The 12,071-nt window shown below is 40.3% G+C and overlaps 1 protein-coding gene across 3 annotated transcripts in view; it reads right to left on the reverse strand.

Moving 5' to 3' along the window:
• HIVEP2 (HIVEP zinc finger 2) overlaps window positions 1-12,071 on the reverse strand; it is a 216,236-nt gene that overhangs the window by 13,086 nt on the left and 191,079 nt on the right. For all 3 annotated transcript variants that reach the window (XM_052645483.1, XM_052645484.1, XM_052645482.1), the window contains 2 exons: window positions 10,072-10,226; window positions 2,539-2,714 (listed from right to left, as the gene is read on the reverse strand). In XM_052645483.1, the coding sequence (XP_052501443.1) occupies window positions 2,539-2,714; window positions 10,072-10,226 (331 nt within the window). The remainder of the gene's footprint in view (window positions 1-2,538; window positions 2,715-10,071; window positions 10,227-12,071) is intronic.

The raw sequence follows: 12,071 nt of genomic DNA on the forward strand, positions 1-12,071 counted from the left end.
ATATACCTACAAATTTAATGTGCTATTTTTGTAACTCCAAACATGGAAATATTTCCTGGCCCATATTGCTCTTACATAACAAAAAATTATACCTCTAATTTTTCTAAAGATCTCAAAAATTCTTATAGACAAATTATCATGAGCTTCCCTGGTAGTTCAGCTGGTTAAGAATCCACTTGCAATGGAGGAGAACCTGGTTCGATTCTTGGGTAGGGAGGTTCTCCTGGAGAAGGGATAGGTTACCCACTCCAGTATTCTTGGGCTTCTCTGGTGGCTCAGATGGTAAAGAATCTGCCTGTATGGGGAAGACCTGGCTTGGGAGGATCCCTCGGAGGAGGGCATGGCACCCCACTCCAATATTCTTGCCTGGAGAATCCCCATGGACACAGGAGTCTGGCGGGCTACATACAGTCCATGGGGTCACAAAGAATTGGACACAACTAAGCACAGCACATGATTATCAAGAATTTAAAAATTTGTAAATTAATGGAAATCATCTGCTTCCGTAAGGGTGCACATAATCTGTGTATGTGGATAGATGTGGAAGTTAGTTAAGTCAAGATAGTTTATTTAGATCTTTTTATGTGTTTCTTCTATTTTTCTTTCTTTCTGTTTCAAGTAAGCACTCAGGCTTTGGGCTCTCATCCTCAGGGTAGGTTTATAGTTAGAAATCTGGCTCAGAAATGACCCTGCCCTGACTTTGGCTTATTGAAGTCTTGAATGTCTGAAGAATTACAGAAAAGAGAAAGCAGCAAGATGGCAGGAAAGGGTGTCTGGAGAAGTGACACAGGCAAAGAGGAGGTACCAGTCCTGCAAGAGCACTCTGATTCTGTACTCAGATGATATGACAAGAGGCAGCTGGCTGGAAGTGAACACTGGCGAGGGGTTTCCCAGGATGATTTACTCTTTTTAAGATCCTAAGACATTTATACTTTTCCAAAGGGTGACAAGGAAACTCCGATAATGATCAAAATAAATTATTTTCTGCTAAAACTCCAAGACAATGGCTCAGAGCCAAATTTAACATGATAGAAATATCTGTGCGACATTTCTTCAGGTACAGTTTCAGGAGGCTATACCCAGTCAACTCACACACCCAGGAAATATCAGTTGTAATGACCGGTGGATCAGCTTTATTTCTTAAAACCAAAGTTTATATATTTTTATGTCCTAGGGAGTCTCTTACTGAAGTTCCACATAAAAGACTTGATTGTGCAAAAGTGGATGGTATTTAAAGGACCTCATATTTATCTCCTTTGAAATGCAAATGAACATTCCCTCCCCCTTTTTGTGGCTTCAAAGAGGCATAATTGTAATATAAATATCTTTTTATTAAAGAAAAAACAGATATGCTCAGAGGCAACACATTTACACTTCTGACAAACCAATAAAGACAATTTTGGATTTGGGGTATAAAAGAAAGTAGGTACACATTTCCCTGCCAAAGATAGTTTTATTGGATATTTATTTTTCTTGATGGGTAGTGGAGCAGATTAATTAGTACGCAAATTAAAGTAAAAACATCAGAAAATGTTTGTGTAAGGTTAGTGGTGCGGTGTCTATAGGGTTCCATTAGTACTTCCACGTGTGTGTATGCTCAATCATGTCTGGCTCTGCGACCCCATGGACTATAGCCCACTAGGCTTCTCTGTCCATGGGATTTTCCTGGCAGGAATACTGAAGTGGGATACCATTTCCTCCTCCAGGGGATCTTCCCGATCTGGGGATTGAACCCACACCTCCTGCATACTTTGACAGTAAGTAGTAAAATATACTTCTATAGAAGTCAAATCACCTCTATTCCACAACTATTTGTATTCTGAAAACACTAGGTTTATGAACATTTTCATAATTTTACAAAATAATAGAAATATGACTGAAGCAACATTTTTTAATAAAATATTTTCAGGTAAGACTATTTGTTAAAAACAGACTTATTTTTTAAAGACAGAATATCATTTCAAGGCAAGTCTTAGTTTTATGAGATTAATAGCTATGGCCTGAGAGTAAGAAATTGTCTCTGAGCTCATAAATACACAGAACACAAGCGATCAAATTTCTATACATAATTAATGCAAGTGTGGATGGAGGGGCCCACCCGGGACTCTGTGGGTTTCTACATTATTAATAATCTTGAAACTGACCATGGGCACATGTTTTCTTCCCAGCTGCTGCCTTGCTCTTCTAATGCCCCAGAATGGGTTGTCTCCCTGCAGAATTTCAATACTGGTGCAAAGATTCTCTAGACCACATAACATTTCCAACAAGAAGTAATAGCTATGCAGGCAATTCTTAGCCACTTCCTTCGAGACTACTAGCCTGGACCTAAGTCTATAGCTTTTACTTCAGTCATAAAAGGAGCCTCACTGTCTCATACATCTTCAGACCACTTACAGAAAGAAAACACATTTCATGAGTGTCACATTTTCACAAAGAAAACCATCTAATTGTTGATGACAGTTACAAAACGGTATTCAGAATCTGGAACAACCATTAAAAAAAAGTTTTCCCTCTTAAAAAAAAAAATCAGACCAGTACCTTTTGTTTTGAAGGCGAAGTTACATAACTTGCATACATAAGGCCGGACATCAGTATGCGTGCGGATATGCTTTTTGAGCATGCTCGGTTTCTTACAGCGAATCCCACATTCTTCACAAATGTACTTTCCACGTCCACGTCCTCTGACATATACATAGTCTTCATTTGATTTATATCTGTTAAAAAAGGGAAAATTCAGTGTGTTTCCAAATACTTTGCTGCTGCTGCTAAGTTGCTTCAGTCGTGTCCGACTCTGTGACCCCACAGATGGCAGCCTACCAGGCTCCCCCATCCCTGGGATTCTCCAGGCAAGAACACTGGAGTGGGTTGCCATTTCCTTCTCCAATGCATGAAAGTGAAAAGTGAAAGTGAAGTTGCTCAGTTGTATCCAACTCTTAGCGACCCCATGGGCTGCAGCCTACTAGGCTCCTCCATCCATGGGATTTTCCAGGCAAGAGTACTGGAGTGGGGTGCCATTGCCTTCTCCCTCGAAATAGTTTACATGATTCCAAATACTAACATGTTTCCAAATACATATTATATATATATAATCAAAAGCTAATCACTTGCAAGACAAAATTTTAGATGGGTCTTTTACAATTATTCAACTTTATTTCTACAGATCCAGTGAAATCTATGCAGTACCTGGAAGAACTTGGTAACAGATTTGGCATTGTAAATAAAAGGGAATTATTTTTCTATGTGGAATTCAAAATGGAGTTGGCTCTTCCATGAAATGTGACTATATGGACTCTGTATAGAAGTTCAAATGGGCTTATATAAGCCGCAGAGTTGCAGCACTGTGCACCTTACTGCTTCCAGATTTGGATACCAAGAAACATCCAAAAAGTTATACTAGCATACTTAAATCATCACATATCACTTGTTAACATTACATCATCTAAGATGTGCATTCACAACACATATACCCCTCTAAATTGCTAGAATAAATATAACTGATTATAGAATTCTTCACTGCAAGTTTCTACTCTATTTTTACAATCCTGGCACGAGAGTCAGAAATTTCTAGCTTACACAGACTGAGCTGAGCTCACCAACTGTTGCCTACAGATTTGATCTGTTCTTCCCAAGGACCGTAATTCTGTACTGAAGTCTAAATTTCAAGTGGATTCTGGAAGGTACTGTTATATAATAAAAACTAGAGATTCTATTTTTCAATCAAATTTGTCTTTGTTTCTGGAAGGGTTTATAGAGAGGTTTGAAAGGATGTCTGAGGTCATCCAATTTAATTAAATCAGTAAGATGAACAAAGTCTTAGGTATTCACTGTAATAATCCATGGAAGAAAGCTACCCAGTGATCACCATCGGTCACATTTTGTTCAGCATTTAAGGAAACATGATCCATCATAGCGTATAGCAGCATTCTACTGAATAACTCAGTAAATATCATTATCTCTTAAATATCAGGCTAGAATTATGGGTCTACTGCCAAAGATATTTCTTTTGAGGATTCTTTTTATAACTTCCAAAGGTAAAGTGACCTACAAACGCCCTAACTCAGTGTGTGCTGACTTAAAGGTCTTAGATTTAGTCTTTTTTTTTTCTTTTGTTTGTTTTTAAATATTCTAAGAGCATTGCAAACTTCTCTATTTTGTTCCAGCTAATCCATCATCAGGAATAAAAGCAAATTCACTTTCATTCGTCCAAACCACTGAAGGATTTTTAAGATAGAAAATCCATCCTATCAACTCTGCTATGGATACTATTTGATCTTAACATTATCTGTTTTTCAGTCAGTACCAATCCAGGTGAGAATTAAGTAGTATCAAAAATATGAATAGTCAATTTTATGTACTTTTTAGTCCTTTAAATCTTTCCCCTTTTACAAAGAATTTCCAAAGTCAACTTTTTCTTCAAAACTATTTTGAACTTTATCTTTTATCTCATTGTCTTTGTAATAAAGCAGAAAGGAACCTAAAGTTGCACAATATGTCACCTTTTAATGCCAATATTCTCTGCCCCAAACTGGATGAAACTACCTAAGGACTACAGAATAAAACAAATAATTTCATAGACAGCAATTCTTCTCTAGGGAAGGGTACTTCAAGCTTCCTGTGGTACATCATTGTACTTTATGGAAAACACTTTATTTTCAAATAATACTACTTTAAATTCCTTAGCTGATTAACTTGCTTCCAGAATGAAAATTAAGTTCTGTATAAAATATAAATGTATTAGGAAAATCTGTACAAATAAAATATTTACCCTTCAAAAGTTTTACAGACCCATAAATCTACTTGATACAAGAATTAATAGATTTTTGAAAAAATATGGCAACCTACTCTAGTATCTTTGTGTAAGAAATCCCATGGACAGAGGAGCCTGGTGGGCTACAGTCCATGGGGTCACAAAGAGCTGGACATGACTTAGCAACTAAACAACAACAACAATGAAATTACTAGGTCTATGAATTAGACAACATAGGAAACATATACACTTAAAAATTTGGTCAGTAATTTTTTTCTTTTTTTTGGAAGTCATCACTTTGCAATGGCAAACTAAGAGGTTTTAACACATTTCTTGGAATAAACAACTGGTCACCACCAGGCAGAAGTTGGATCACAGATTAAGGAATGAATGGGATATAGCCCATAAAGGGACAATGAAAGAAAGGGGAAATGAAATATCGGCACAATCCTTTTGGATCATCAAAACACAGTAATAAAATATTCACATATGCTTTTCATTTGCATCTTTTGTTAGTGGCGATGAGCTTCCCAAAGCATGCAGACCTGTGAAGGTCTCACTTATCTAGCACAAGTGCACTGCTCTGAAGACTGCTGGACACAAGGGTTGACTCAGTCACAGGAACTTCTTGGGCTCTGAGGAAAGATATTATCTCTGTTTCTCTTGTTTGTGTTAAAAGATGAGGAATGTCAAAAAATACTGAGACAAGCTTCATGACGACAAACAACTGTGGTTTCAGCAGTGACAATACTCAGGCATCCACCCAAAGGGGGCCAACCCTATGAGGGAACCAGCTTCCATACTCTATCTCCAAATGGTAAATCTACCTGAGAAACTGATATATTGTATTACCAACGCCGGCTGTGATGGACCATGCAGAAGCGTGGCCGAGTGGTGCTACCCCACGCCCGAGATCAGGGGTGGCGGCCAGGAGCGCTGGGCTGCGACGGCGCAGGAGTGGCTGAGAGGAGCTACCCCACTTCCGAGGTCAGGGGCGGTGACCGAGAGCGCCAGGCTGCGACAAGCGCAGGAGCGGCCGAGAGGGGCTACTCCACGCCCGAGGTCAGGGGCAGCGGCCGCGAGGAGCAGCCCCCGTCCAAGGAGCTGCGGCTGTGTGGGCGTAGGAGGGCTGAGAGGAGCTACTCCACGTTCAAGGTCAGGAGGGGCAGCCTGAGGAGATGCCCCTCGGCCAAGGTAAGAGAAACCCAAGTAAGGTGGTAGGTGTTAGGAGAGGGCATCAGAGGGCAGACACACTGAAACCATAATCACAGAAGACTAGTCAATCTGATCACACAGACCACAGCCTTGTCTAACACAATGAAACTAAGCTATGCCATGTGGGGCCACCCAAGATGGCCAGGTCATGGTGGAGAGGTCTGACAGGATGTGGTCCACTGGAGAAGGGAATGGCAAACCACATCAGTATTCTTGCCTTGAGAACCCCATGAACAGTATGAAAAGGCAAAATGATAGGATACTGAAAGAGGAACTCCCCAGGTCAGTAGGTGCCCAATATGCTACTGAAGATCAATGGAGAAATAACTCCAGAAAGAATGAAGGGATGGAGCCAAAGCAAAAGCAACATCCCGTTGTGGATGTGACTGGTGATAGAAGCAAGGTCCGATGCTGTAAAGAGCAATATTGCATAGGAACCTGGAATGTCAGGTCCATGAATCAAGGCAAATTGGAAGTGGTCAAACAGGAGATGGCAAGGGTGAACGTCGACATTCTAGGAATCAGCAAACTAAAACGGACTGGAATGGGTGAATTTAACTCAGATGACCATTATATCTACTACTGCGGGCAGGAGTCCCTTAGAAGAAATGGAGTAGACATCATGGTCAACAAGAGTCCAAAATACTTGCATGCAATCTCAAAAACAACAGAATGATCTCTGTTTGTTTCCAAGGCAAACCATTCAATATCACAGTAATCCAAGCCTATGCACCAACCAGTAATGCTGAAGAAGCTGAAGTTGAACGGTTCTGTGAAGACCTTTTAGAACTAACACCCCAAAAAGATGTCCTTTTCATTATAGGGGACTGGAATGCAAAAGTAAGAAGTCAAGAAACACCTGAGGTAACAGGCAAATTTGGCCTTGGAATACGGAATGAAGCAGGGCAGAGGCTAATAGAGTTTTGCCAAGAGAACGCACTGGTCATAGAAAACATGCTGTTCCAAAAACACAAGAGAAGACTCTACACATGGACATCACCAGATGGTCAACACCAAAATCAGACTGATTATATTCTTTGCAGCCAAAGATGGAGAAGCTCTTTACAGTCAACAAAAACAAGATTGGGAGCTGACTGTGGCTCAGATCATGAGGTCCTTATTGCCAAATTCAGACTTAAATTGAAGAAAGTAGGGAAAACCACTAGACCATTCAGGTATGACCTAAATCAAATTCCTGATGATTATACAGTGGAAGTGAGAAATAGATTTAAGGGACTAGATCTGATAGACAGAGTGCCTGATGAACTATGGACAGAGGTTCATGACATTGTATAGGAGACATGGATCAAGACCATCCCCATGGAAAAGAAATGCAAAAAAGCAAGATGGATGTCTGGGGAGCCTTACAAATAGCTGTGAAAAGAAAAGAAGCGAAAAGCAAAGGAGAAAAGGAAAGATATAAGCATCTGAATGCAGAGTTCCAAAGAATAGCAGGGAGAGATAAGAAAGCCTTCCTCAGCGATCAGTGCAAAGAAATAGAGGAAAACAACAGAATGGGAAAGACTAGAGATCTCTTCAAGAAAATTAGAGATACCAAGGGAACATTTCATGCAAAATGGGCTCGATAAAGGACAGAAATGGTATGGACCTAACAGAAGCAGAAGATATTAAGAAGAGGTGGCAAGAATTCACAGAACTGTACAAAAAAGATCTTCATGACCCAGATAATCACGATGGTGTGATCACTCACCTAGAGCCAGACATCCTGGAATGTAAAGTCAAGTGGGCCTTAGAAAGCATCACTACGAACAAAGCTAGTGGAGGTGATGGAATTCCAGTGGAGCTCTTTCAAATCCTGAAAGATGATGTTGTGAAAGCGCTGCACTCAATATGCCAGCAAATTTGGAAAACGCAGCAGTGGCCATAGGACTGGAAAAGGTCAGTTTTCATTCCAATCCCAAAGAAAGGCAATGCCAAAGAATGCTCAAACTACTGCACAATTGCACTCATCTCACACGCTAGTAAAGTAGTGCTCAAAATTCTCCAAGCCAGGCTTTAGCAATACGTGAACTGTGAACTTCCAGATGTTCAAGCTGGATTTAGAAAAGGCAGAGGAACCAGAGATCAAATTGCCAACATCCGCTGGATCATGGAAAAAGCAAGAGAGTTCCAGAAAAACATCTATTTCTGCTTTATTGACTATGCCAAAGCCTTTGACTGTGTGGATCACAATAAACTGTGGAAAATTCTGAAAGAGATAGGAATACCAGACACATGACCTGCCTCTTGAGAAACCTATATCCAGGTCAGGAAGCAACAATTAGAACTGGACATGGAACAACAGACTGGTTCCAAATAGGAAAAGGAGTACGTCAAGGCTGTATATTGTCACCCTGCTTATTTAACTTATATGCAGAGTACATCATGAGAAATGTTGGGCTGGAAGAAGCACAAGCTGGAATCAAGATTGCCGGGAGAAATAATAACCTCAGATATGCAGCTGACACCACCCTTATGGCAGAAAGTGAAGAGGAACTAAAAAGCCTCTTGATGAAAGTGAAAGAGGAGAGTGAAAAAGTTGGCTTAAAGCTCAACATTCAGAAAACGAAGATCATGGCATCTGGTCCCATTACTTCATGGCAAATAGATGGGGAAACAGTGGAAACAGTGTCAGACTTTATTTTTTTGGGCTCCAAAATCACTGCAGATGGTGACTGCAGCCATGAAATTAAAAGACGCTTACTCCTTGGAAGAAAAGTTATGAGCAACCTAGATGGCATATTCAAGAGCAGAGACATTACTTTGCCAACAAAGGTCTGTCTAGTCAAGGCTATGGTTTTTCCAGTGGTCATGTATGAATGTAAGACTTGGACTGTGAATAAAGCTGAGCGCCGAAGAATTGATGCTTTTGAACTGTGATGTTGGGAGAAGACTCTTGAGAGTCCCTTGGACTACAAGGAGATCCAAACAGTCCATTCTAAAGGAGATCAGTCCTGGGTGTTCATTGGAAGGATTGATGCTAAAGCTGAAACTTCAATACTTTGGCCACCTCATGCAAAGAGTTGACTCATTGGAATAGACTCTGATGCTGGGAGGAGGGGACGACAGAGGATGAGATGGCTGGATGGCATCACCAACTCGATGGACATGAGTTTGAGTGAACTCTGGGAGTTGGTGATGGCCAGGGAGGCCTGGCGTGCTGAAATTCATGGGATTGCAAAGAGTCGGACACGACTGAGTGACTGAACTGAACTGAACTGAACTAACAATTTAGGGTTAAACAGATAACATTATTTTGTCCTTTAAATATAATTAGAATAAATTCATGGTCATGGAAAGTTGTAAATTATAGATCTGTTGTAGAGATGAGGTAATTACATCACGATCCCCAAATGTGGTTAATGTCCTTTAAATTAAAAAAAATTTAAACCAAATATCTGGGCTTTTTCTTCAATGTGACTGGATTGAAGATACTTTTCAATCAAAATCTAAAACTTGACATTACACACACATGTAATTTTTCTTAACTAGATAGATAACAAAGTCATTGAACCTTATCATTTGAGTTTCTGCAACTCAGAATTCTTAAAAAGAAATTCCTAAAGACAGAGAAACTATCACAGATCAGAGGAGGCTGGGGAAACATGCAAGATGGTGCTCTGGCTTGGTTCCTGGAAGAGAAAGAGGGTAGTGCAAGAACTGGTAAAATCCCATATATCTGGAGTTCAGGTAATAATAAAAACAATAAAACCAACTGGCTTCCAGGTACGTACATGAGTGTGCAAGACTGCATTTTTGTAATGCAAAATAAAAATATGTCCATTAATAACACAAGTGGTTGTAAAAATAATACTAAAGAATGAACAAACTTAGATGACATCAAAAGTCCAGCAGTTTAAATTAGAGGTATGAAAATTTAAGGCAGAGGTTCAAACCATATACAATAAGATATTTTTATTAAAAGCAAGTCATGAAAGCATGGGCATAAACTCATTATGTTACCAAACAGACTTCAGAAATGTGTATACAAAAAGAATTTGCTTTATGCTTTGGACCAGAGGAGGTATGATATTTTCCACACAGACACTCAGGACCATTAACTCTGATGTCTAATAGAATAGTTGACATTTGCACTTATGTTTCCTTACCCTCCTTCAAAGATTTTAATTCGAATAGGCTCAGTTTGCTTGGATCCAATATCCTTATCTCCATGAATATCTCCTTTCCCTCTTTCCTTTAAGATACTTCCCACTAGTTTCCTTTCTAGTTTGCTGCCAAATAAAAAGGACGCATCTGGTTTCATCTGTAGGAAAAAAGAGAGAATCATTTTGTATGCATTCCCTAAAACACAGAGGAAGCCCACGTATTCCACTCTTTCATGGTCTCTGAAAATTAGCCTAAATTCCATACTAAAAGGCCATGGGGTGGCTACATAAAAGGGACAATGGGGATAAAATCAGAAAAGAATGACAGTTTCTACAGAATAAATTTAACATTCTTTTAAAAACAAGACCCCATTAGCACAAATACCGTGCAACACTAATAAAAATGTTAAAAACAAGTGCTGTATTTTGGAAGTAGCAATTCAAGCAATCTCTATGCATTTCAAAAACATTCCCAAAAGTTATTAAAGAGAAATGGTAACTGAAATATACTGTACATTTTATATATTTTATATTTATAAATCCTCCATTTACTTTTTTATTGCATAAATTCCAAAATGGCCCTTATTAATATTTTTATAATTTTACACGTAAGGCAATAACTGTTCATGCAGAAGCAAACCCACTAATCCTTGGGAAAATGAGTTGAGAGAAATACATATGTATTATAAATATATAAAATAAAATTTAGTAAAAAGTATAGTCAATGGGACCAACTCTTCCCCCAGAAGTTGGCAGAGCTCAGTTCTGACATCCTGCAGTTTCCTTTGTCGACTGAAAAAAGATGCGTAACATGAGAGTTGTGAGTTGAGTTTTATTTGAGGCAAAATGAGGAAGAGTTGACTCATTGGAAAAGACTCTGATGCTGGGAGGGATTGGGGGTAGGAGGAGAAGGGAACGACAGAGGATGAGATGGCTGGATGGCATCACCGACTAGATGGACATGAGTTTGAGTGAACTCTGGGAGTTGGTGATGGCCAGGGAGGCCTGGCGTGCTGCAATTCATGGGGTCACAAAGAGTCAGACACGACTGAGACTGAGCGACTGAACTGACTGACTGAGGACTGCAACCCGGGAGACAGCACTTTAGATAGCCCTGAGAAACTGTTCCAAAGAGTTAGTGTATGTGTGTGTTAGTTGCTCAGTTGTGTCCGACTCTTTGTGAACCCATGGACTGTAGCCCGCCAGGCTTCTTTGTCCACGGAATTCTCCAGGCAAGAATATAGGAGTGGGTTGCCATTCCCTTCTCCAGGGGATCTTCGGCCCAGGGATCAAACCTGGGTCTCCTGCAATGCAGGTGATTCTTTACCGTCTGAAACACCAGGGAAGCCCCAGTGGTAGTGGGGGAAGGTCAACATACGAGATTTTGGTGAAGGGGGAGTTGAATGCCATGAAGCACTCTTCTTACAAAAGGTTTTCTGCCAGTCACAAGGAGCTGATGTCACCATGAAGGGATTTAGTACTTTTCTAGAAATGAGGAGATGCAAGGATTGGAAACTACTCATTGGCAAAGACCCTGATACCAGGAAAGATTGAGGGCTGGAGAAGGGGGCGATGGAGGATGAGGTGGTTGGATAGCATCATTGACTCAATGGACAAGTCTGAGCAAACTCCAGGAGATAGTGAAGGTCAGGGAAGCCTGGTGTGCTGCAGTCCATGGGGTTGCAGAGAGTCGGACACAACTGAGTGACTGAACAACAACAAGGACTGGAATCATGGAATCAGTTCCTGAAAAATATCTATCTAAAGACCCGTTCCACCAGATTCCCTGGAGTACAGAGTGTCTCACTCTCTACGCTGAATACCCTTCAGGGCATGTCGAAGATCAACAGCTACAGAAGCACAGGTTCAGATGCAATCTCCGCAGAGGCAGATGGTAAATGCCCTGGGCAAGCACCAATTCGTAACTGGCACCTTCCCGACCTTTCCTCTCTAGTGCTCACTCCTTGTTCTATGTCCTCATTTCACAATTTCCTGAATTCCTC

Source organism: Budorcas taxicolor, chromosome 9 (genome assembly GCF_023091745.1).
Source record: "Budorcas taxicolor isolate Tak-1 chromosome 9, Takin1.1, whole genome shotgun sequence".
In the NCBI taxonomy this organism is placed as follows: Eukaryota; Metazoa; Chordata; class Mammalia; order Artiodactyla; family Bovidae; genus Budorcas; species Budorcas taxicolor.